A 26734-nucleotide genomic window follows, 5' to 3' on the forward strand; every position below is an offset into this window, starting at 1 on the left:
TAACTGCAGGCTAAATTTAATGTTCTTGACTTTATGAGTTACCTTTCCTCTAATTTCATTATTGGTTTTGTTTTTGGGTAATTTCATGCGATTTATTTGTATTCACGTTGTATACTTTAGACTATTTGATTGTTTTTTAATTTTACTAATTAAACAAATATAAACAAGCCCCCATTAGAAAGGTACTGCAAGTTTGACTTGATCATATTGTGCTTTATTTTCATTATTTTTTGTTTGCGTTTGCTTTTTATACTTTATATTGTACTACGTATGTATATTTAATATTTGTAATTAGACTCTGACTTAAATAAACAAACAAGAAACAAAGCCCTTTTTATTTTTTATTTTTACTATAATTTATTTTTGTATTTACTTTTTATACTTTATACTATGATTCATAAAAATGTTTTTAATCATACTAGTAAATGAAAAACTACAAAGATTTTATTTTGAAAAGCCAAGCTCAGTTGTAAATTTAACGCTATTTTTACTTCATTATGATTTATTTGTATTTACTTTTTGTACTTTACATTGTCCTTGTTTTTTTAAAAGAAATATATATTTTTTCAATTATATTTATTTAATAAACAAACTAATGAGAAGTCAACAAACCCCACATTTTATTCTATTATACTTTATTACTGCATTTATTGTATCATTTCATATTTCATTTTTACTTCATGCTTTTCTATATAAACATTTTAATATATATACGTTTTATGCTAACGAAACACAGTTTGTCGCATCGGTCCAAATCACTCCACCCCAGTCCTGCAGATGGCAGTAATGCACATGATAAGCCTATTGGCAACCAAAGCACGGAGAAACAATCACGTTGCATAATTCTACACAAAATAAAAGGAAATGCAAAAATATAAAGAATTCCTCATACAGCTATTTCCCCATAGAGTCGCTTTAAAGAAAAACTTTCACCTGCTTGCTGTTGTTTTTTTTTTTTAATGTACTGAAACTTTAATCTAGCACAAATTAAAAACCAACACCCCCACCCAATGCTGCCCACGCCTTCCATCTTGCTAATACCTTGCACATCTAATCCAATTCATTATTGCACTTGGGGTGCTGTTTCCCCACGAGGCTGTCAGAGGAGACAAAAGTGCTGCCAAATATGGATGCCTTTTGCTTTTCATTGGATTTGTGTGCAGCCCTCCCACAGGGATGCTGTAGCGAGCGGGGCTGAGAAAGAAAAATACCTGAGGGGGGTTTGGGAGGTGTGGGGGGTGGTCATTGTGTCACCTGCTTCATTGATGGAGGTGGCATTCACAAAGAGCCAGGAGGGCATTTGGGGCGCTAAGTGAATGTAAAGGCAGGAAAAACAACATTATTTAAAACAACTTTTGATTCATGGCCATGACATGCAAGAGAATAAGCCTCTTTACAGTTCATTTTCTCAATTAAATTCGGAAATGTTCGGATCTCAAATCAACATATATTGTTTAGAATGAATTTATGAACAGCATTGGTAATAGGAAATATCATTTTTATGTTTATGTCATGGTTACAATCTCATTATTATTGCGTTTAATTGAAGTTAAATGAATAAAATCGGAACCAGTGAGTTTTGAAATTCTACATTTCTGCATGATAAATGAAATAATGACAATAAAAAGAGTCTGCAGTAAAACACAAAAGATTAAAATGTGCTAAACTAACAAATATTATTTGTTGATTTTCGAGGAAAAGAAGGTTTACCACATTTTAATCGCGCAGCTGATGTGCATGTTCGAATTGAGTAAATCCAAAGGTTTTTTTTTCAGCATACAAGTGTTGGAATTAAGAAAGAATGGCTGCTTCAATCCAAAATGGACGACTTCCTGTTCAATTTCATGTATAGGTGCTTGAGACTTTTTTATGTGTCATGTTATGATTGACGTCCACCAGATTTGGTGCTGATCAGTACCACCGCTGTCACAGGCTAATTTTATTTTTTTTAAACTTTCCGATCCTTGCAATGATCATCAAACTTTGACAGCATACGAAACGATTACATTGCCCAATGGTAACGCGAATGCTCGTTCAGGTTTTGCAATGGCATCCCACTACTTCTGACACCCCAATAAAACTAAAGTCAAGCACAGACCGTCTCTCCGTCCACATTAGATGGCATAGGCAAAAAAAAAAACATTTGGGCAATTCAGCATGATTCCAGTTTGAGCAAATTCCTAAATCTCAGTTCACCAAAGTACGACAATTTGTCGGAAATGGCTGATTCCAACCAAACTGTCTGATTTCCAGTTCAATTTTGGGCATGGGTCCTTGAGACTTTTTCATGCGTTCTGTGATGATAGACATGCCCACACAGTTTTGGGTGGATTGTTCAAACTGGTGTCAGGGGCTGAATTTTTTTTTTAACTTTCCGATAATCGTCGCAATTATAATCAACCTTTGACACCATGCTTTGCCCACATTGGATGGCGTACAGGCAAAAAGGCTTGGCTATTTTGCATCACCCATCTGTCAAGGATACCTGATTCTGATTGGGGCCAATTTGGACAAATTCAGTTGTAGGAGCTTGTCAGAGTACGAGCACTGGAGTTTGGGAACTTTTTTCGTGCATCCTGTTATGATTGACATGTCCGCCCAATTTCGGGTTGATCGATCAAACTGGTGTGATTTTTATTTCTGCCAAGAATCCTAAAAAAGACCATCGTAATTTACAAGAAAGCTCAAAAGCTCAATTCAGCAAGCATGAAAAGTTTAACTCTGGACTTGGTGACACTTTGCACTTTTCTCGTCCCTGAGCAGCAGCTGCAAACAACCTGACAATGACCCCCGTGTCGGGTGTTAGCCTCTTCTGTGTTATTCTATAAATATCAGATCAGGTTCCCATGTGTGACTGTGTGCTTAATTGAGACAGAGCCCCCGCTGACCCCATGTAGGGCCGAGCCCTCTGCGCCACTACCTGTCAATCACGCCAACTAATTGGTAGACCGTAGCGGTCCCCGACGTCCAACCTGTACAAAAACGGGGGAAAAAATGACATGACTCAACCTTTTCAGCTGTTTCTTTCTGACAAGACAAGATGCTGCTTTCTGTAACATGTAAAACACCTCAATAAAAAAATAACACTGCAGCAAATTTTAATCAGAGTCCTTTCAGTGTCCCTGAAAGTACTTTTCACACAAAAGACATTTGAAAATGTCTTTACTTTTTTTTTTTTTGTAGTACATCAGGTTTTTGAGATATTTGACCTATAAAAGCTTGCGCAATACAGACTTTACCATGAGTTGTAATTTTTATAACTATAACATTTCAGGAAAAAAAATCCGCCTGTTTCTTAAGTTAACCCTTAATTCATACTACTAAACATATTACTATATTACATTTTATATTACTGTTATTATCAGAGCTGAGAATTCCGCCTATGTGACCGGTCCGTCTATGACGGCCACCCATTGTAGGTGATAAACTAAAGACGGGAACCTTAAAAAAATAAACTGATAAAGCATAGTCAGAAGCCCATTTTTTCTGTCTATGTAATCGTCTATCATCTATTTTCGCAGCGAGGCTTTAATGGCCACGGAGAGGTTTCCGTTGGCCATGGCCGAGGCTTCTGGGTCCTAAGAGGAGACGCATTTGGTCAGCGGGGGGACTGGAAGTTCTCGGAGTTTGTAGACGGAAACACAAAAAAAAAATACTAATCTAAAAAAGAAACTTGCATCGCTGACTAAAAAAAAATTGGGAAAAAATGTTTTGACCAGGACTGTCTAAATTGCCCCTAGGTGTGATTGTGAGTGCGGATGTTTGTCTCTGTGTGCCCTGCGATTGGCTGGCAACCAATTCAGGGTGTCCCCCGCCTACTGCCCAAAGACAGCTGGGATAGGCTCCAGCACGCCCGCGACCCTTGTGAGGAGAAGCGGTATGGATAATGAATGAATGAATGAATGTTTTGACCAATTTAAAACACAAATGATAAACTACTTTAGAAAATAAAACTGCTTTGGAAAATAAAATGAATAAACAATAAAAACTCTTACCTCACATTGTAAAATAATTCTAAAAAAACAAACATCACACTATGAACAATAATTTTCATACTCGAAAGCTTGAAATTACTATTTGGGGCGATGATTCTGTCTCATGCAAATATAGAACACAGCTTCTGTTATCTTGACCGGGGCGGAGCTAGGGTATTGCAACAAAACAAGTACAGTCGACAGTGAAAATCTGCGTGTAATTGACACCTAATGATAAGCATTGGAAAATTACATTTATAAACACCCCAAAAAAATCTTCAAAAAATGCTGATAAACATTGAATGTACCGGTACATTTTCCAAAAATGAAAAAAAAAAAAGACATATATGTACAGTATATATGTGTATTTGTATAAAATCCACGAATGTGCGAATCTCCGGGTGCCGTACCACAAGTATGAGAGGGTATAGTGCACTATATAGTGGTGCCAACTTAGTGACTGTTTGAAAAAAAAAAAAAAAGAAAGAATCTCACAACAAAATGAGTCACTTTTCATGTCAAGTTCAGGAGATGTTCAGCTCTTTGCATTGAGACTGCAAATGAATATTGCTTAACCATATCCCAATTAGAAATCAAGCACCTATAAAGATTCAATTTGATTCTCCCTCCTGGAGGCAGTACATCATCACCTGGTGTCTGAATAACACTGTGGTGCATGCAGTGCAGACAACGCCAAACACAAATGCTAATGCTAATCTGTGATAACACAGCAGCTTTGCTTATCTTTGGCTATGACATGATAGCTGGTCATTGCCAGTGCAGTCTGGCCGGTTCTTGAAAGTCAGTGCGGGGGCAATATGTAATGTTACATTTTCGCCATGGCATCCCGCTTCTCACGCCCCAAAAATTAGAGCATACCTAAAAAATGAGAGCAAACCATAGAGAACATAGACTGATAATGATTAAATCAACAAAATGCGTTTATTGTTTTGCTTATATTTAACAAAGGGTCTTCCCCATTTCCACCAAAATGTATGCTAACAACGATAGGAACAATTAAAATGTTTTCACCATGAAATCCCACTTCTGATTCCAGTAAAGATGTTGATAGCTAATCTTGGATTTCTCAGGTGGTTTTTGTCCCTTGGAAATTCATTCGTGTAGATAATTAACCACAGGTCAAATCATGTGTTGTCAAATCAATGGTTGTTCATTCAATTATTCTTCTAGCATCCCACCTCTGACACTCAAAAAGACATTAACAGTTAACCCTGGCCCTCTTGAGAGTTGTTTTTCTCGGACGACCACTGGATCTCCTCAAGAGTTTGGTTGTTTTTTTTTTCCACAGAAGACAATCCATGTAGCTAACTACAGGTCAAAGTACAATGGAACAAATAAAATGCCCACTTATCATCATGGCATCCCACTTCTGATACAAAAAAAAAAAAGATGTTAATGGCTGATCGCGGCTCTCAAAAGTGTAGTTTTTCTTGGAATAGCATCTGAGTTGCTAACTACAGGTCAAAGTATAATGGAAATGCCCAAGGACAGCACGGGTGTTCATCAAGTTTTCATCGCAAGGCATCCCACTTCTCTCATCAAAAGAAGACATTAGGAGCTAATCTAGGATCTTTTTTCCGATAGAAGTCTGTCAATGTTGGTGACCAGTGGTGAAAGTACAATGGAATGATTAAAATGTCAAAGGGCAGTGTGGTTGCTTGTCCAATTTTCACCATAGCATCTCATTTTCTGACACCCAAAAAGATGTTAGTAGCTGATATCGGGTTCAGGAGAGGTGTTTTTCTCTGAATGCTATCCGTGTTGTTAACCAAAGGTCAAAGTACAATAGAATGATTGAAATGTCCAAGGACAGCACAGGTGCTCGTCTAGTTTTCACTAAAGTACGACACATGGACGACATCCCGCTTCTGACGCCGAAAAAAGAAAATAAATTGTTCAAATGTAGGAGGTCTCTTCAACCCCGAGAGAACACTAGGAGAGGTTTCAGCCTTCTTAAAATGCCGCGTGGTGGGAGGTCTATTTTCTCTCCATCTTGCCTCGCTCCGCAGGGAGTGCGCGTTTGTGTGCGCGCGCAGGTTTAAGCCGGGGATCAGAGGTGGGTGGCAGGGCTGCTTCACGTTGTAAGATCTTTCCACGAGATTAAAAGGGAGAACCCAGCGAGCATTACTGTCAGAAGGTCACAAGGAAAGCTGAGATTTGAGGGTCATTCAGTTCATCTTTCCTTTTTTTTCCACACATGTATGCATATATATATTTATAGTAATGTATGTAGAGCATGTTTTTCAGTGCCTCTGTCAACAGGTGTGTAGATAGAATGCATGTAAAGGGGGAAAAAGGAGGTGCACTAACAGCATAAAATACAGTAAGCAGTAGCAATATATACACGCACAATACTGTATAATAGTAAGAACAGTTTATGTATATGATTGTATCCTTGTAGATGGCAGTTGCTGACATCCACCGAGGCTTAATTGAAACGTCACAGCTGCCCAATACGTCTGTTTGTTTTACTTTCACAAGGGCCCATCGAGAATGCTCCGCCCCCTCTGTGCTGATACCTACGATCCGCCCCTAAATTTGTACGTCAGTATGTTTGACCATGTGTGTAATATACGCGTATGTTACGTGTATGTCAGCGTATGTGTGTTGGATGTGTTTGTGTAGGTGCATGTCTGTACATTAATACAACATGAATGAAGGGTTATTTATAAAATATGCATGCAGTGTGTATGCATATGTGAATGCATGCATATAGGTACAGTATGTGCAGTATGTATGTGTACATCTTTAGCAAACGTGTTTTAATGTAACGCGTATATTTAATTAAGGCGTAGGTCACGTGTGTGTATATGTGAAAATCTCATACTAGTGGAGAGAAATGACAACATTTATAAGTAGATACATCATCTAGGCATTTGTTCAAAAAAAAAAGAAAAGAAAAGAAAAAGAGTAAAATGTGGCTTCAAATGCGTGCTGTTCACGTTTCAATTACGGACTGAATCAAACGGCACACGTTGTAGTTGTAGAAGTCAGAGAGCGTCATCAAGTGGAGGTTTTTTGTCGTTACATCTCAGTAGTTTTTTAACGTAATGCAGTGTGGATAAACCATACACATTAAATACATAAATAAAAGTGAATGATAAATATTGACTGATATAGATTTTTATGACGATAATAATAATAATAATAATAATAATAATTAAGGCAGAGATGATCAGGCCCTTGCATCACCAGGTTACTCCAAATCGTAAACTTGGACGCCATGCTTAACCTACATAATACAGCATAGTAAAATTTAAAAAAAAGATGAGCAATTTAGTGTTGCTCATCTCTCCGGCATGTCCGCTTCTAATTGGGGCTTATATAAACAAAGTCCGTTGTAGCAGTTTGTCAAGCGTGAACCCCACATTCTATCCAAAATGTCTGGATTAAATCAAAATGGATGATGTCTTGTTCAATTTCAGGCATGGGTACTTGAGGCTTTTTCGAGTGTCCTGTTATGATAGATTGAGTTTCATGTTAATCAGTCAAACTGAGGTTAAGGGGCTAGTTAGAGCGCTACTGAGTCATTTTGGAGGGGTCGTCTTCGTGACCTCTAAAATACATACATTTTCACCAAGACACAGCTGCTAGCCAAAATTTGTGTTTGTTTTTTTAGCATGTTGAGCCGGCTAAAAGGTGAACCTATATGCCGTCATGTGTCTAATTGGGCCAATGGCAGACTGGCTGTAACTCCCAGGTGATTTCAATCAAGCCAAATTGGCATATTCAGCTTCCTCCTTCTCAAACTTGCACATTTATACCTGGCTAGGCTGCACTGGAGGTCATTCAACATGTCTCTCCTGTTGTGTTGTGTCCTTCTGTTTGCATGGCCTGCTGTTTGGGCAGGAAGTGTTCTCGGTGAAAGGCCGCACTGTTACCGGCCTGTGCCTCGGAAATCAAACTGGGGAGTCAAGTGAGTTCCTATTTGTTGTGTAGTTTGGTAGTTAGGGGTGATTTGGGGGGCGGTTAGAGTATATGAGGGGACAGTGACACAGAGCAATAAAGTACTACAGGTGTTTAGGGGTGCTAGGTAAGCATTTGTCTGCTTTGGTTCTTTTTGGAATTGGCAACAATCAGAGTAAGCCTGGGCATCTCACTCTGTTTGGTCAGACTTGACATATGTGTTTGTATTTCATCCTTGATGGGCAGGCACCAATCCAAATTAGCTTGGGCACTTTGCTCTGGAGCTTCAATAATCAAATGCTTGAACATGGGAAAAGAATCAGTTTAAAAGGGTCTTTTTCCTTCCTCCTCTCTTGGTCAGGCAGCAGTTTGTCTAATCCTGTGAACTTTTGGGTAAATGTCATACACGGAGGATGCCTGTTGGTAGCATCTACCCCATTATCGCTCTCTCTCTTAGAAGTGCACTTCGGCCACATGAGATTCTCAACCTGGTCCAGCTGCCAAAGACGTGGGACTGGAGGAATGTGAATGGCGTCAACTATGTCAGTGCTACCAGGAACCAGCACATCCCTCAGTACTGCGGGTCCTGCTGGGCCCATGGCAGCACCAGCGCAATGGCAGGTGAGGTGGGGTTCCAATAGTCAGGTTATACCTTTTTGTATTTTTCATTCGTTTTTGACTTTTTTTTTTTTCAACAATTTGTACATAGATGTATACTAAAATTGAGCTCTGAAAGCTTGTGATTGACAAAGATGAAAATGAAGGCTATTTTTGCTACAATTTTAAGCTTCAATTTTTGTTTTGCTCGTCAGTGGTGGCAAAAGTACTGACATTTTTGTCAACTCTTGTACTTGACTAAGACTCTGAAACTTCAGTACAAAGGGACAAATGGTGTCTCCACGAGTATCTTAAATGACGATGCTTTTTTTTTTATTCTTCCCCCAGATCGCATCAATATCAAGCGGAGAGCAGCCTGGCCTTCAGCCTACTTGTCAGTCCAGCATGTGCTTGACTGTGCTGACTCGGGTACTTGTCATGGGGGTGATCACGGTGGCGTGTGGGAGTACGCCCACAAAAGCGGCATTCCGGATGAGACCTGCAATAACTACCAGGCCATTGATCAAAGTGAGCAGCACAGCTAATGTGTGTAGTATGAATGGTGTGCCAGCAAGGGTTTCTCTGCTGCCCTAAATGCTATCAGAAGCAATGACCTACAACTTAAATTCTAATCTCTTCCATGAAATTTTTCCAAGTGTCTTAAGAGTGTGGTTTTTATTTATTTATTTTTTTTTGGGGGGGTGAAATAAAGTCCACCCAGGGCCTTCAGAATAAGTGCTGGCCAATGCAACTTTAACTGCAGTATATTAATAATTTGACAGATTCTTCTACCAATCAAATTTTAAATTGGCGCTTTATACCCTGTATATGGTACAGTTACTTTTGGGTCTAGTATTGATGGATTCTATAATTGTGATTGTGGTGGTATTAAGGCTCAGGTACCACACTGCAGTATTGTACTTAATTTTTTTTTTTTTTTTTTTTTCTTCAACTTTGTATAACAATCTTTGCGTATTCTGGCTGCAGAATGTCATCCTTTCAATGCATGCGGGACATGCTTGACTTTTGGGCAATGTGACAAAGTGCAGAACTACACTCTGTGGAGAGTCGGTGACTACGGAGCCATCTCAGGACGGGACAATATGATGGCGGAAATCTACACAAGAGGCCCAATCAGGTTTTCTAAAGTTCTTTTGAAAACCTCTACAGGCTGTATTGAGTTAAGCTGGAAATATTGAACTCTCAAAACGAGCTTCTTGTTACTATTAAATGTAGACTTTTTTTTTTTTTTTAAAAGATGTGTAGTCTACCACTTGGTTTGAAGTGGCCGTTTTTGGGGGCTTTTATCCATATCAATTGCATTTCAGAATTTAACCTTACCGAGAGTTTGCGAATTGCTACCTAAACAGATGTGTGTAGTTCCACTGCATGGACTACATTACATTTAGTAGGCATGTCTATCATGAGCAGACATCCAGTCTCATGAGGCCATGCCTTAAAACAGGAAGTCTGCCATTTTAGTTTGAACCAGTCTTTTCCAAGTGACCTTTAAAAAATGTATCCGACTCCATAGTCAGTGCTTGTGCAAACTCATAGAGCCACTTAGGTGCTCTTGTCATGTAATTATATTCTCTGCCCATCATGCAGCTGTGCAATCATGGCTACAGAGAAACTGGACCGCTACACCGGCGGGTTGTACATGGAATACGTTAAGGCTCCTGAGATCAACCACATTGTGTCGGTGGCCGGCTGGGGTGTGGAAAACGGCACGGAATACTGGATCGTACGCAATTCCTGGGGGGAGCCTTGGGTGAGTCATCAAGTGCCAAGATGGCAACTGCCAACGTCTGGTCTAACTCGACTCTCTCTACAGGGTGAGAGGGGCTGGCTTAGGATCGTGACTAGTGCCTACAAAGGAGGAAGTGGACCCCTCTACAACCTGGCTTTGGAGGAAGACTGCATGTATGGGGACATCATTGTACCAACAACATATTAGATGGGTTTTTTTTGGGGGGGGGGGTCCATTGGAGAATATTTTAGTGTTGTATTTGATAATTGGTGAAAATAAACTTGTTACAGAAAGCTTGTGGCCTTTTGATGATCAAATCATGTTTTTTTTTTTTTGTTTTTTTTTTGTTTTTGTTTTTTTTTTGGGGTGGCTGACACCACCTCTTGCTAGTACCAGGTAAGGTTGTCACAATACTAAAATTTCAAACTCGATCGAGGCCAAGGATAAAAACTATTTGATACTATGGGGTGAAAACTGACAAATACTTGAAAAAGGCAAACATATTTTAACATGCACAAGACTGGCTGGTTGGGCCTCCTGCCATTGCGGGCCATACTTGGTAGCAGTACAATATTGAACTTTCTTCCCCCTGTGGTGTCAATACAATGCTCCGTTTGTCTGCTTTCAGAATCAATTGGAAGTACTGTACATTGTTAGAAACGGTTCACGCATTACAGTGATAAGCATGTCAAGTTCCACTAACGCACAGCTTCCTGCGCCCACACCTGCAATGTATCAACAAACTGCTTCATATTTATATTCAAAATCTAAGTTTTATTTTTACGCACGTAAGATGGGTTTGAAACAAACTGCTTAGGGTTCAGAGTTTGAAATAACTTTCTATGGGAATCAGTGTCATTGGGTGCTGCTTTTCTGGAAGAAGAGCTCCACCATCCCGTGAACCTGCGACTTAACGCTGTAACAATCCGATCTTGCTTGGATCAGTTCCTTCAGGTCCTCCAGACTTTTGTCCCTCTGGTTCCTGATGATCAGAACGATGGAGCAGCCTGAGGGGCAGAGCAGACCCTGGCTCTCCAGAGCCAGCAGGTCCACAAGGTACTGCTGGGGGTCGTGGTCCATGAGCACCAGGTTGAAGGTGTCGCTTGTCCCTGGAGCTGATTCCAGAAAAGTGCGCAGTGTTGGGATGATCTCCCCTGAGCTGCCTGTCAATACCTGGAACTACATAGTTGCCATTATTTGCTTTGAAGACTATTTGGAATGCAGAACTCGTCAATAAGTAGATTATTGTATATAGTAATCTTTTTTAACCTGCACAACTTTTGCAGGATTTACAGTAGTCATATTTTACCCTTTGGAGGATTCAAGGTAATCTTATTTTGACCTGCACAATTTTCAGGACTCCCCTACTTGAGTGTGTTTGAAGCCGGCCACCAGGATGATCTCTTCCCCGAGGTCGGCCACCGCGGGGTCCCGCTCCACCGTGTACAGCTTTCCATCAGGGGGCAGCAGGCGCAGCAGGAGCACTGAGCTGTAGCCGCAGTGCATGCCCAGTTCCAGCACCTGAGAGGGACGCAAGCGCTGGACTACCTCATCCAAGGCTTGACCTGAGTTCACACAACACAAGTGATTAAAGACAACTGGTTTTATTTTTTCCAGGTGGGTAGTTTTTATTGTCTTAAATCATACACCTTTCTGACATACTGAACATGCTCTGCAAGAAGCTCAACGGTAAGCTTATAGTCAGAAAACGACTGACGTCACTGGTATCAATTAAATAGGGGCAGCACAAACTGCCTATACCACAGTGTTGCTACTGTTGATGTTTAAAAAACAATATGAAGATTTTGTTCTCTTTGTTAACATGTATCACTTCAACGTATTTACAGAATGAGTACAAAAACTGCAAATAAGTGAGTTTGAAAGAGGAAGTGAACCCCAGAGTGTAAAATTTCTTTACAATACTATGTTCTATGTGTCCCCACTAGTCTAAACACAGACATTCAACAGTCTGATTAATATTACGTTTGTGGAATATGAGATAAGCAGTAAAAGCCACCTGGGTTTTCCGTCTCACGGGGCGTCCATTTTGTCACTTGCTGTCACTTGCTCAGGTAACGACCAATCACAGCTCACCTGTTTTCTGAAGCTGAGCCATGATTGGTGGTTACATGAGCCCTGAGCAGCTGTGATGTCATTTTCAGCTGACAGCAAGTGACAAAATGGCCACTATCTTAACTCATATTCCACCAACTCTAGATTAATCAGAATAGTTTGGATTAGTGGAAGCACTTATTGTCAAGAAAGTATTTGGGTTGACTTTCACTTTAAGGCAAAACCTGAGGATGGGTTTCACAAAATATACATATAGGTGAATCCAAAAATAGCAAACCACAAACAGGCAGAGCTGCTTAATGTTCCCTTAGTTGTGGAAGACCAAAGACTTTGCCAAAGAGCAAAATTCGCGAGAAATCGCCCCCTCCAGAGAGGTTTATAATTGCCTATAGCTGCTACAAGATGGCGGCAAAGCACTACAAATTACTCATGAACGTCAACATAGTTCCTCGGCACCAAAATGGAACGAGATGGCGGCAAAGCAATGCTTATATTATAAGATTTATATATTATACAGAGCTTTAGCCTGAGTACAAAAGAGCAAATAGGTGAGTTTCTCAGTCAATAGCAGACAATAGGTTCCAAAAAAGCAAAAATTGCGAAAATGAGGGGTAACATTATGTTTACATTTGAACTGGCGCACACTGACCAATCTGCGGGCCGACCGCGGCGGAGGCATGTGTCTCTGCGTATTTGTCAAAGGTCTCCAGGACACTGCCGGCGTTGCCGTGGATGCACCTGGAGAAGACAAAGGCGTGCGTGCTCTTGGCGCAAGGGTGTCCCTGCAGTAGCCGCACCATCCAAGCCAGCGCGCCGCGACACAACTGAGCCACTCGGGCACGACGGCGACCCAACGCCAGCATGATGGCAGGAAGCAGCGGCATGGATGTCACCATCAGCAAAGCGGCCATTTTGACGGTACAGTGTGACGTTTTTGAGTCTCCAAAATCTGCAGAGGAATGAATGATGACAAGACATTGTAGAGAAGTGACTTTTTTATTTTTTCATAGTGTTTGCTGTGCGAAGCTTGTATTATATTATATTCAACCACAAACAGTGCAGCAAACGTGTATACTGTCAATATAACAATACTCAGAGGGATATATTCTTTATCCTGCGCAAAATACAACTGATTAATATTACAGCAAATCACTGAGTCACGGTAGCTGAAAGTCTTCATTTGTGCCTGCATGACAGCATAATATTGCCACCTGGTGGCCATGTCAATAACACCAGAAGGGACCCATCCATCCATCCATTACCTATACCGCTTATCCTCACAAGGGTCGCAAGGCGTGCTGGAGCCTATCCCAGCTGTCTTCTGGCAGTAGGCGGGGGACACCCTGAATTGGTCGCCAGCCAATCGCAGGGCACACAGAGACAAACATCCGCACTCACAATCACACCTAGGGGCAATTTAGAGTGTCCAATCAACCATGCATGTTTTTGGAATTTTGTAAAGGTCCTCAAAATGAAATAAATTAATAATTTTATTTTAAATATTACACATCGTAATTTGCAAGTAAATAATGAACAAGGGCGGCACGGTGGTCGTCGGCTGGTTAGCACGTCCGCCTCACAGTTGAGGTCGTGGGTTCGATCCTGGCCCCGGTCTCCCTGTGTGGGGTTTGCATGTTCTCCCCGTGCCTGTTGGGTTTTCTCCGGGTACTCCGGTTTACTCCCACATTCCAAAAACATGCATGTTAAGTTGATTGGACACTCTAAATTGCCCCTAGGTGTGATTGTGAGTGTGGATGTTTGTCTCTGTGTGCCCTGCGATTGGCTGGCAACCAATTCAGGGTGTCCCCCGCCTACAGAGCCCGAAGACAGCTGGGATAGGCTCCAGCATGCCCCGCGACCCTTGCGAGGATAAGCGTTATAGATAATGGATGGATGGATGGATAATGAACAAGGGGGGGCACGGTGGACGACTGGTTATCACGTCCGCCTCACAGTTCAGAGGTTGTGGGTTCGATCCCGGCTCCGGCCTCCCTGTGTGGAGTTTGCATGTTCTCCCCGTACCTGCGTGGGTTTTCTCCGGGTACTCCGGTTTCCTCCCACATTCCAAAAACATGCATGGTAAGTTGATTGGCCACTCTAAATTGCCCCTAGGTGTGATTATGAGTGTGGTTGTTTTGTTTGTCTCTGTGTGCCCTGCGATTGGCTGGCAACCAATTCAGGGTGTCCCCCGCCTACTTCCCGATGACGGCTGGGATAGGCTCCAGCACGCCCGCGACCCTTGGGAGGATAAGCGGTAACAACACGACATGAAACCTGATTGCAATCGACAAGCTATTTCAATCAAGTTAATCTTTGGCTCCCTCTGTTGATGAACAATGGTATCTCTTTTTAAATTGTAAACCATAGAGAAATCTGTATGAATATATTTTCTTAAATTAGTATATTCCTTAATTATAACAACTGCTATTTTTTATATATTTTAATATAAAATACAAACATTAATTGCATGAGTTAAGGTCAATTTGTCAACATTTGTTGTTAAACACATTTGCTCGCTTTACGAGCGAAGTATGCAATGAATTATAAAACATGTTAAAAAGAAATTGATTAAATTAATTTAAAGCTGTAAAACAGGAGTGATGCAGTACACTTACCAAAATAGTGCAGATTGTGTGCGTGTGTCCTGTCAGGCACAGATGCAACAGCTGACTGCATATAAACCACAAAAACACACGCACACGCACACACACGGGCACACGCACACGCACACACACACACACGCGCACGCACACAAGTCAACTACATTATTTGACTTTCGTTGCTGGTATCCAGGAAGCCTTGTGGAGCATGGACACCGTTGAGCATCTCAGAGACACATCATTACACCTACCCACGCTAATAAAATCGAACATTCAACAATTGTGTAATTGCACACATAATAACATAGCCTTTTTTTAAAAAATTAATTTAAGATTAATATTGCAGTTGCAGTTTGGACACTGCAGCGTCCCATCAGTCCGCCTGCATCAAGCTAGCCAGAAAGAAGCCATAGTAGTCTGGCAAATCCGTTTTAGTTTCACAATAAGAGCACATATTGGGCATTTAACATTAGACGCCAAATCATCATGACAGCCCTTTTAACAGATTGCAACACTCCCATAACGTTAAATCTTGATTTTGAGGCTAACAAGGACCCACTCCTTGCTACACAGTAAATCTGAACCGAACCTGAGCTACCATTGCATGTAGACAATTGAATTAATCTATTACTGTAGTGTAAATGTATCATGAAATGTAAGATGTTTTATATATATATCCCGCCCACCTTGCAGCTGGCACGCCAACCGCATCCTCTTGATCACTTGTGACATTGCCGATAACGTCAAATCATTACTGTACAAAACACCATTTTATTCTTTTTTTCTTCAATATTATAGTAAAAACGCTTAAGCGAATCCTTCCCGTCGTAAAAAAAAAGAAATAAAGGAATTGAAAATCAAAGCTAATACAGACTAGTTCCGTATAGCTGGCTGCTGGCACACGAATCCGATCACCTGGTTTGAGATCGCAGAAACGTACATTAACGTAAATTGTACAGTATTTATATATTTAGACTTGACATACTATACGACTGCGTTTTATTACTGCGTTTAATATTACAAGACACCTATGCTACTCACGTCCTTTGGACGTAAATACAAATAAAAGCTAATGCAGTACTACGAGGTTATTTATACTAGCCTCGCCTACATTGCGGTATACACACCAATGAGAGCGTGCCGTTTTGATCACGTGTATTGTGAGTGACCATAAAATTTTTAAACTTGATATAATATAAACAATTTGGTTCAAAATTGTAATTACATTGTTTGAACTAACCAGTTAAAATAAATAAATAAATAAATTAATTAATTAATTAAATAATTAAAAAAACCGCTGCGGGTCCCAGGTGGTGACCATGGTAAACCAATCAGCTTGGGATACACCGAGTTTGGGGCGATTGCAATGGAGAGTAGCAATGGTTAAGAGGTGGTTGGATCGAAAGATCTTTTGCCTTCGACAGCATTCTTATATTTCCTCTTTTTTTTAATTTATTTGTTTTAATCGCAAGAGCGCACGATAAATGTACACATGACACGTTATAAAGATGTTAACCTGTCCATGAACAGCTATCGCGAATTGTCGTCTTTAAAACGTCAGGCGACCAAGAGGCAGGATCATAAAATGGACACCTGCGTGTTGCTTTATTTTGGGTTTAGATTGTGCGCGTCCCTACCGGAACCAGTGTAGCTGACTGGAGCGAGCTTTGTGCTTGCCTCCCACTCTCCCCCTTCTCCGCAGCCCGCCCGGCCCGCCGCCACACAGTTTCCGTGGAGCTCAAACGGAGGGGAGCCACCGTGGCTCGACTGTCTCGCCGGTGCTGCTACTGCGACATAACCGCCGGAGGCCGACCAACTTGGAATAACAGCGACAGCGACCAGCTTAGATTTATTTTTGACAAAACTGACTATGGCAAGTCCGGTGGCACACACCGGACAGTCGCATCAGCATCAGCCGGTGACCGCGTCCGCTTTCCTGGAGGCACAGAAATGGATTGAGGTGAGCTGCTCGTTTGACAGAGGCAAGGTGTCGTGTTGTGCATATTGTTTGATGTTTTGTTTGCAATTTGCATCCTGTCACCTTGCAACATCATCGCCTCGTCACCTGTTGAAAGGTGACGTACGATGACATTCGTTTGAAAAAAAAAAGTCGTGTATTCGAACCGTTATTGAGGCAAGCCACATATTTTACAGACACATAACGTACACAATATGGACGTAATGATCTCGTTTAAATTTACTCACACATCATCTTAAGTGTTAAACCTGGCCCTGTTTAGTTGAACACAACGCTATTGTTCTTTTGCATGAATGGCAACAGGTGCATACACAGGTTAATTTCGCCTTTGGCAGGAATTCACAAGTACAGTAAGTCGACTTTACTACTCTTGGCGGTTTTCTGTTTTTTTTTTTTTAACGCTGCACATACAATGCTGCATTTGCACGGTATGATTCTAGTGACAATATTGTTTTGCTCGCGTGATGCTCACTTCGGATATGGTTAAACAAAACCACTGACTCAGATATCTTAATATTGGAGTTAGTCCTTTCCTAAATGTGGATGGAAGTCTGATATTAAACTCATGAAAAAAGGACTGAAACAATGATGCGCTCATCTCAAAATTACTTAGTTGAAGCCCAAATTGTTATTCTGTTGTATGAATGAGATCAAGTGGACAACAAGTTAATTGTACCTTCTGTCATCTGTGGTAGAGCATGTCATTGTTCTGCCTGTCAATATACGTATGTCACTGGCACACACAGATGAACAAAGCTGATCACGATAGATTGGGCAGTGCCCAAAGTCGGATGTGCGACAAAATCGATATGAGCCGTTAGTGTATTAGGAGGGATCACAAAAGCGTAAGTCGCAATATTTTAACATTCAACAGTTGGTTTGCTAAAATACAATGCCAATGATCTGCTGCATTCTCGACAGTGTTGTGACTTAATTTGCTGTTTACCAAAACAAATTGAATGGAGAGTTTTGATATTGGATGTTTGTGTGAGTGATATCAATACATTGTATCATGATATTTAGCTAACAGTGATGGAAATAACTGGATACAGCAGTTATGTGATTATCGAAACAATGGAAGAAAAACTGCACAATATGTAGCGATATCTAAATGTATAAAATGACATAATTATACTTGACGTCTTCATAGAAATTAATGGTGAAGACAACACTGGACAAATTTGAATCAAAAGCCTCTGTGACCCAATAAAAATAGACCGCAATTTGGGCCAGGAGCCTAAGTTTGTGCACCACTGGTTTTAAATAATCCCCGAGTGGAGCATAAATGAGCAAAGCAGCTCCAAGATAATGAGATATGATCCATATTTGAAGTGTGCCAGCAGAAACAATGAGCGCATCATGTGGAATGGATTTTTGCCCCGTTGCCAAGCCGTGAGGCCGGCCCAACAATCAGCACACAAGCGCCGTTTTGTTTCCCTCCGGGGAGAATTTCAGTGACAGCAACTCATCGCTTTTGACTTGTTGTATCACTCAGTCAGTCCACCGCATGAAAACTCTGAATGGCTTGTTATCTTTTTTTTTTTTTTTTATTGTTGTTCGGCGGAATGCAGCCACAGCTTAGTGAGGTGACACAAAGGCTGGCATACAGTATCTGATAAACACATCATTTCAGTGATTGAGTCGATGCATCGGGGCCACAGCAAGGTATTTGGAGGCCTCTTTTTTTGAAGCCTCCACTTACCCCCCTCACATGCTATCTGTTGACACAAATAGTGGCCACTTGATTAATCCCTCCCCGCCCCAAATATTATAATATTTAATGACAAACATGTTTCACCTGTTAGTGGATTTTTTTCCAATATTTTTTTTTGTTTTGATTTTTGGGAGGAGTTGAACCCCGTTTTCGTGGAAAATGTATTTTGTTGGTTTGTCAGCATTTTTTGAAAAATTGGTTGGAATCCCCACTCAATCCCCCAATTTTCCCGAAGCATTGCTGTGATACATACCGTAGATTTTTGCCATTGGTGGACCGGCACATATTGGTCCATATTTAAAAGGGCATTTTTGTCATACACCTGATTAGAAAGTGTGCGATCCCCTAGTAGCACTGATGAAAATGTGTGGCCCCATCATTCGTTATCAACATCATCATCATCAGTTGATTCTGAAAATATTTCATAGTGACAGCCCTACAAAATTTAAAATGCAAATTTATTAAAAGAAACAAAAAATACTAGACAAGGTATTTTACCATAATACAAAATAAGTATGAAATAAATAGTATATGAAAAATGCACAAATATTTGAAATTAATATAAGTATGAGACAAAAATCCATCCATTATCTCCCGCTTATCCGAAGTCGGGTCGCGGAGGCAGCAGCTTCAGCAGGGAAGCCCAGACTTCCCTCTCCCCAGCAACATCCTCCAGCTCTTCCGGAAGGATCCCAAGGCGTTCCCAGGCAAGCCGGGAGACATAGTCTCTCCAGCGTGTTCTGGGTCGTCCTCGGGGTCTCCTGCCGGTGGGACATGCCCGGAACACCTCACCAGGGAGGCGTCCAGGAGGCATCCTAATCAGATGCCCGAGCCACCTCAACTGGCTCCTCTCGACGCGGAGGAGCAGCGGCTCGACTCTGAGTCCCTCCCGGATGGCCGAACTTCTCACCCTATCTCTAAGGGAGAGCCCAGACACCCTGCGAAGGAAACCCATTTCGGCCGCTTGTATCCGAGATCTTGTTCTTTCGGTCATGACCCACAGCTCATGACCATAGGTGAGAGTAGGAACGTAGATCGACCGGTAAATTGAGAGCTTCGCCTTTCGGCTAAGCTCCTTCTTCACCACGACAGACCGATACAGGGTCCGCATCACAGCAGACGCTGCACCGATCCGCCTGTCGATCTCCCGTTCCATCTTACCCTCACTCGTGAACAAGACCCCAAGATACTTGAACTCCTCCACTTGGGGCAGAATCTCATCCCCGACCTGGAGAGGGCACGCCACCCTTTTCCGACTGAGGACCATGGTCTCAGATTTGGAGGTGCTGATCTTCATTCCGACCGTTTCACACTCGGCTGCGAACCGCTCCAGCGAGAGTTGGAGATCGCGGCTTGAAGAAGCCAACAGTACTACATCATCTGCAAAAAGCAGAGATGCAATACTGAGGCCACCAAACCGGACCCCCTCGACACCTCGGCTGCGCCTAGAAATTCTGTCCATAAAGGTTATGAACAGAATCGGTGACAAAGGGCAGCCTTGGCGGAGTCCAACGCCCACAGGAAACAAATCCGACTTACTGCCGGCAATTCGGACCAAACTCTGGCATCGGTGGTACAGGGACCGGACAGCCCTTATCAGGGGGCTCGGTACCCCGTACTCCCGAAGCACCCCCCACAGAACTCCCCGAGGGACACGGTCGAACGCCTTCTCCAAGTCCACAAAACACATGTAGACCGGTTGGGCAAACTCCCATGCACCCTCGAGGACCCTGCTGAGGGTGTAGAGCTGGTCCACTGTTCCACGGCCAGGACGAAAACCACATTGCTCCTCCTGAATCCGGGATTCGACCTTCCGACGGACCCTCCTCTCCAGCACCCCTGAATAGACCTTGCCGGGGAGGCTGAGGAGTGTGATCCCTCTGTAATTGGAGCACACCCTCCGGTCCCCCTTCTTAAAAAGGGGGACCACCACCCCGGTCTGCCAATCCAGAGGCACTGTCCCCGATGTCCACGCGATGTTGAAGAGACGTGTCAACCATGACAGCCCCTCAACATCCAGAGCCTTTATGAACTCCGGGCGGATCTCATCCACCCCCGGGGCTCTGCCACCGAGGAGCTTTTTGACTACCTCGGTGACTTCAACCCCAGAGATAGGAGAGCCCACCTCAGAGTCTCCAGGCTCTGCTTCCTCAGTGGAAGGCGTGTCGGTGGAATTGAGGAGGTCTTCGAAGTACTCTCCCCACCGACCCACAACGTCCCGAGTTGAGGTCAGCAGCACCCCATCTCCACTATAAACAGTGTTAATGGTGCACTGCTTCCCCCTCCTGAGACGCCGGATGGTGGACCAGAATTTCCTCGAAGCCGTCCGGAAGTCATTTTCCATGGCCTCCCCGAACTTCTCCCACACCCGGGTTTTTGCCTCAGCAACCGCCAGAGCCGCATTCCGCTTGGCCTGCCGGTACCCGTAGACCTGGAGAGGTGTGATGAGACAAAAATATTAGAAAATAATACAAAACTGACAAAATATTGAATGAAAATGACAAAATATAGACGATATATTAGAAAGTAATACAAACTATAAAATACCAATCATTAGACAAAAATATTTAAAAAAAACCCACAGAAATACAAAAACATTAGAAAAATAAAATATTGAACAAAAAATATTAGACTACCTCACATCATCTTGTTCTTCATCTTTGGTGAGAATTTTCGTCTTCATTCTACCACTTTTTTTCTCTAACGCGATAATACGGTAGTACCAATAATAAAAGTTTGAAACACTAACCAAATTCATCAGCCATAAACAGATTTATCCTTATGTCGAATGCTTTTATTAAAAAGTATAGGTTTTTTTTTTTTGGATTAGGTTTTATAACAACACACTTAACTCGTATGTTTACTGAGCAAGTTTAATATGATCACAACCTGTTCAATTTCCATCAATGACAATAATTCAATCTAAGTTTGGTTGTTTTGTACACCCGACACACCTCACACACACACACACACACACAATAAAAAGATCCTCCAAAGTTTGAGCCATCATTTCATCAAATTCCTGCAAGGCTTGTTGGCATCTTCCAAAGAGCTTCCGTTGACCCGGAATCTGAATGGAATCAGTGCACGGAGCTGAATAGGTAACTGATAGCGCAATTACGTTGTTGTTCTTCCCTCGCTCTTCCACCCTCAGGGAAGGAGTGGGCTGGTATCGTTGGCCACCTGGTTACGCTCACTAGCTGCCTCACCCCAGGGAATCAGAGGCAGGTCACTGTAAATGAATGAATGAATGAATAGAATGAGGCCTCCTCATTCAGGAGCCAGGCGCTCAGTCCAAGACTGCTTATTTTTTCTCTATTGTATCATGGATCTTATCAGGACCTGAGGCTTTGGTTCGCCAAAAGTTGACAGCTTTCCGGATGCTTCAGTGCATCGGTGTTGGTAATAGATGACCTGCCATTTGTCTGCGTCTGTTCCAGCCTTGATGCTACAGTGTAGATACCAAGCTGTGCTCAAACATGTCCAGTATTCAGACCCCTCATCTCCAAAATGTTTATAATTGCCTAAATTAGTTGTTTCAACTGACAATATACTACCAAGCGTAAATGGGTCAGTATAATTTCAAACTCATCTGACAACATTACCCTTGAAAAATCAAAAGCCTTCCAGATTATAAATGCATAGGTATATGCAAATGTGGCAGACAACTCTCTATATATTCCACTAGCAACCCAGGTTAAATTTTGCTCCTCCCTGACATACAAAGCTTGTCACTGAGCAGAAATGTATCACTTCAATGTATTTCCTGGAGACAGATTCCTATATAGGCTTTTTTAGCGTCTTGTGGAATTTGAGGGCATTTCAGAAAGAGCAACAGAACTGTAAATGATTGAATTTTTTGGAAAAAAAAAAATGTAAGTTGGTGTATTCGTTGAATACTTAACCGTAAACATGCAGGCCCATCCCCGTAAAGCAGAAAAGTACTGGGTCGTCCTTGTCCTTGTGCATGCCAGTCATACAGAACAGGGATGTTCAAAAATCTTGATTACAGGCAGTGTGATCCAAATGTAAATGTTTTATCACACGCTTACGCTTCAACTACCTGTATCAAAAAATGTCAAACCGTCACAGCTGATTTATGTGTACAATGTGATTTAGAATTGAAACACACATCTAAAATGCTTTCGTTAAGGCAGCCGTCACGATTACTTAATTTTACCGGCTAAAATGTCATCCTTGTTGTCATTTCTGCATTCAGACATGCTCCAAAAATGTTCAGTGTGGCAGGACCCAAACCATGGTCTTCATCAGCCGGTCGGAAAATCCCAGCGAGCGTCACCTGTAAATCGGATGTCGCAACGGCACAATCCCTCGAAAGGCGACACCCCGCACATATTCCTGTCTTTTTTCCTCCGGGCTACCTTGGAAGTTGTGTGTACACACGTCTTGCTGTCACTCCAGAATTCTTCCATGATGTCATTCCAACTTCATTGGCATTCTTTCCACGAGATGACGGATGGATGTGTTGAGTGTCAGACATTCCCGTCATTTCCCCCCTCAAAAAATGCACATTGATTGCAAGCAAACAGGGAGGGTCATTTTAGAAGCTTTTAGGCCGGATTGAGAAATGTCTCCATCAATTCAGAACGCTCTGTTGATCTGAAAAGCCATGCTATACTACAGAAGGTCAGGATCGTACACGCTATTCCAAGATGGGAGTTAACGGAATACAAATCGGATGCCTTTGCCAAGTTAAATTGAGATCCATTTCCAGTATGTTAAGCATTTAAACGCGGACTGATGTGGGAAAGGGGCATTTCCGGCTTCAGGTGCAGTACAACCCCAATTCCATTGAAGTTGGGATATTGTGTAAAATGTCAATAAAAACAAAATACAGTGGTGCCTCTACTTACGAAATTAATTGGTTCTGGAAGAAATTTCTTAAGTGGAAAATTTTCTAAGTAGAGACGTGTTTTCCATGTAAATGCCCTAATCCGTTCCAAGCCCCCCAATATTCAGACATAAATGTTTTATAAAGCATAAAAATGCATCAAAACATGTAACAAATACATGTTACAATTGCACAATAAATGAGAGTTGTGCATAATGTAAAAACCAAAGAATAGAGTAAGGAATAAAAATGGTCGTTTACCTTTTAATTGCTGTCCCTTTTCCTTTTTTAATTGTCCTCTTTGGTTCATGTTCTCTCTCAGAAGTGGTTTTTGCCTGGCGTTTTATAAACAACTGATTTAATCACGTGGCAACTGTCGATACATTACGGTCATATTCTTTGGCGAGATCAACCAAACGCATCCCTTTTTCATACTTTTCTATTATCTCTTCCTTTGTTTGTATGGACAAAAAAAAAATCTCCTTTTTTTCTTTTCCTCGTTTCTAATTCACGTCAAACTATCGGAACACCTCATGGCCTGAGAGACGACTGACGAGGACACTGCATAGACATATCTATCACATATCTATCTATCTACCTGTCTACCGACACACATAGACACATACGGTAGAGGTCCCTCTTAGCCAACGGGATGCCAGGAAGATGCTAGGTAATAGCCAATAGCAGAGCAGCTATGAATATGTTGCGTTCAGGAAACTCTGGAGCTGCGACTAGCAACCCATACCGTTTTTACCTTTCGTATCCTGAAATTTCTTACAAAACAGGAGGCAATATTTTCCTGTTGAGGCGTTTCGTAACTTGAAGATTTCGTATGAAGAGACAACCATAAGTAGAAGTACCACTGTACAATGATTTGCAAATCATGTTCAACCTATATTTAATTGAATACACTACAAAGACAAGATTTTTCATGTTCAAACTGATAAACTTTGTTTTTAGCAAATAATCATTAACTTAGAATTGTATGGCTGCAACACATTCCCAAAAAGCTTGGACAGGGTCATGTTTACCACTGTGTTACATCACCGTGTCTTTTAACATTTAATAGACGTTTGGGAACTGAGGACACTAATTGTTGAAGCTTTTGTAGGTGGAATTCTTTCCCATTCTTGCTTGATGTACAGCTTCAGCTGTTCAACAATCCGGGATCTCCGTTGTCGTAATTTACGCTTCATGCACATTGTCATCGGGAGACGGGTCTGGAATTATCAGTTTGAAGTATCTTATATTTGTAGTGTATTCAATTAAATATAGGTTGAACATGATTTGCGAATCTTTGTATTCTTTTTTTTTTTTTTGTTACATTTTACAAAACTCCCCAACTTCGATTCAATTGGAGTTATGTTAAGGTGGGACCCGATCCAAGACACGCTTTCCCACCCCTGTCATCCCGCCTTTAATTGAGAAATTTGCAAGTTGACTTTAACCCCAGATTCCGAGTCAGTGCCTTTCACACAGAACAGCAACCCGCAAAACAGCCGGCTTTGATGGATGGGCGCTGTCAGAGAGCTGAGAGACGGACAGTATAAAGGCTTTCAATTTGCCGGACCACATTTTTCCATTTATCACTTTCATTAATCACCCGCAATTCTTTATCATGCCATCTGCCTCCACTCTATTGATCGCCCTCATTCTTAGGCAAAGTGGGTCACTTTGCGTGATTCCTGAATCAAGCTCCCATTTTATTGATATAGCTTAGCGGGACTGAACAGGTCACAGGCTCGCATTTGTAAACCCTGCAGATTGCGACTTCACAGATGAGCAATGAATTTGAAACTGAATCAGATATCCAACTACTTGTGCTTTGGTTTGAATCATAAACTCCTTGACTACAAAGTCATCCTTTAGTGATGCATGTTGAGCGATGCCAGGAGTTGATGCCTGACTGATGAGACATCGTAGATTACATCAAAGTTGTTCTTGCAATTCTTCGTGTTTGATAGCTAGGACAGAGACGGATGAATCCCCCCATCCAGAGGATGTTTCTAATTGGGTCACTCAGGCTGAGTTGGTTTCCTACTTTTTGAGCTGCGACACTGGGGAGCTGGACTCTTTTGGCTGCCAAGGGAGCTTGCGCAACTCCACTGGAATCCGCACTGCCAGTCGTACAGCAACAGTGTGAGATTATATGGTGAGATATCGTGCTTTTAGCTTTTTCTCTTTCACCGTTTTTTGGGGTTTTACAATGGCGTCAACCCGTGGTTGACGAGATAGATTCGTCTGTACTTTGTACATTGTTGGAAGATATCTGATTCATATCAGATTTTTATCCAGGACTGATTCCGATCCGCAGTTTGGTATCAATGAACTCATGACAACAGCTAAGTCTCTGTCCATCAATCAGCAGACGCGAGCAAGTCTAGCTCTGCCCCATAATAGCATGAACCTTATTGGTAACATTCTATGCTTGTACCCCAGTGAAGTTTGTTGAAAATGCAGTGCTCTGGGTTGGATATTTTGTGTCTCTTTCCGATAGAAATGCGGACTGAACCGTCCCGCTTTGTCGGTTAAAACTGTCATTTGTCAACTGTTGCCAGGCAGCCTTAACGGGGCACTTTCCACTGGGCTCATCCATGCACAAAATAGCTCACTCACGGAGATAGCCATGATAAAAAGCATGCGCTCATTGGCATTTGTTGGCTTGCTACAGTGGGAACCTTGTTCTCATGTGAGGCGATGGCAGTCAGTTCAGAACCACCATGGCCATGCAATCCTACAAAAGACTTTACTAAGCACATTACATGGGGTCCACGGTTTGAGAGGGGAGTTCCTATGAAAAATGATTAGAGCATCTTTCTGATTCAAAAAGTCTCCCGAAAATGGAAAATGTTTAATGGCCTGATGAAACCGACGGTAAACTCTTTGGATGTGCTAAATTCCATGTTCGCCATTGATGACAACGTTTAATACTGATTTTCTCTCTCTGTGATATGAATTGCATACAAGTCTGAAAGTGATCATGACTATTGAATGACTTTCACTGTCCACTCACTCCCTTCTCTCCTGTTACGAGTGTCGTATAATTCCTGGAGTGGAATGGCTTACTTAAAACACGGGCCTCTTGAGTGCTGTTATCGCCATCCTCTTGCTAGTAGCAAGGGGATAAAGTCTAATCCTGACTAATCTAGCCAGCTGCACCTCCCTCTTTTTTGTGGGGGGTGGGGGGGGGGGTGTCAGTATGTGCGGGCAGTGTGCATTGACAGCTCCCGTAAGGTGGCCCGTGCCCCACTTGGACCATCAAGCAGCAT

General features: G+C 42.0%; 3 protein-coding genes across 8 annotated transcripts in view; 2 read left to right on the forward strand and 1 right to left on the reverse strand.

The window, feature by feature from the left end:
- The first annotated feature begins 7744 nt into the window (after positions 1-7744).
- Positions 7745-10541, forward strand: LOC147151425 (cathepsin Z-like). The gene is made up of 6 exons (XM_086017865.1): positions 7745-7911; positions 8359-8522; positions 8847-9026; positions 9486-9636; positions 10107-10269; positions 10333-10541. The coding sequence occupies exons 1-6, from the start codon at positions 7790-7792 to the stop codon at positions 10453-10455; spliced, it is 903 nt and encodes a 300-aa protein (XP_085873991.1). The 5' UTR covers positions 7745-7789; the 3' UTR covers positions 10456-10541.
- Positions 10542-11037: 496 nt separating this feature from the next.
- Positions 11038-16755, reverse strand: LOC147151426 (transmembrane O-methyltransferase-like). Of its 2 annotated transcripts, none has more exons than XM_086021321.1 (5): positions 16559-16755; positions 14937-14991; positions 12971-13270; positions 11617-11813; positions 11038-11427 (listed from the first exon to the last, which is right to left on the reverse strand). In XM_086021321.1, exons 3-5 carry the CDS (start codon positions 13230-13232, stop codon positions 11104-11106), a joined length of 783 nt encoding a protein of 260 aa, XP_085877447.1. In that variant the 5' UTR covers positions 13233-13270; positions 14937-14991; positions 16559-16755; the 3' UTR covers positions 11038-11103. The 2 variants fall into 2 exon arrangements, with proteins under 2 accessions (XP_085877447.1, XP_085877438.1); XM_086021312.1 differs by lacking the exon at positions 16559-16755 and adding an exon at positions 15608-15983.
- LOC147151427 (LIM and calponin homology domains-containing protein 1-like) overlaps positions 16274-26734 on the forward strand; it is a 56988-nt gene continuing 46527 nt past the window's right edge. For all 5 annotated transcript variants that reach the window (XM_086021265.1, XM_086021289.1, XM_086021300.1 and 2 more), the window contains exon 1: positions 16274-16881. In XM_086021265.1, coding sequence (XP_085877391.1) covers positions 16792-16881 — 90 coding nt within the window. In that variant the 5' untranslated portion in view covers positions 16274-16791. The remainder of the gene's footprint in view (positions 16882-26734) is intronic.

Source organism: Filicampus tigris, chromosome 2 (assembly GCF_054856515.1).
Source record: "Filicampus tigris isolate MCC_2025a chromosome 2, RoL_Ftig_1.0, whole genome shotgun sequence".
NCBI lineage: Eukaryota > Metazoa > Chordata > Actinopteri > Syngnathiformes > Syngnathidae > Filicampus > Filicampus tigris.

What these genes read in the sequence shown, in the direction of transcription:
- LOC147151426 (XM_086021321.1), bottom strand. Translation starts at nt 13,232, where the DNA reads ATGGCCGCTTTGCTGATGGTGACATCCATGCCGCTGCTTCCTGCCATC. An exon ending in CGCGGTCGGCCCGCAGATTG is followed by an intron (nt 11,814 to 12,970) that starts GTCAGTGTGCGC and finishes GTGTGAACTCAG; the next exon opens with GTCAAGCCTTGGATGAGGTA. An exon ending in CCGGCTTCAAACACACTCAA is followed by an intron (nt 11,428 to 11,616) that starts GTAGGGGAGTCC and finishes GCAACTATGTAG; the next exon opens with TTCCAGGTATTGACAGGCAG.
- LOC147151425 (XM_086017865.1), top strand. Translation starts at nt 7,790, where the DNA reads ATGTCTCTCCTGTTGTGTTGTGTCCTTCTGTTTGCATGGCCTGCTGTT. An exon ending in CAGCACCAGCGCAATGGCAG is followed by an intron (nt 8,523 to 8,846) that starts GTGAGGTGGGGT and finishes TTCTTCCCCCAG; the next exon opens with ATCGCATCAATATCAAGCGG. An exon ending in ATTCCTGGGGGGAGCCTTGG is followed by an intron (nt 10,270 to 10,332) that starts GTGAGTCATCAA and finishes CTCTCTCTACAG; the next exon opens with GGTGAGAGGGGCTGGCTTAG.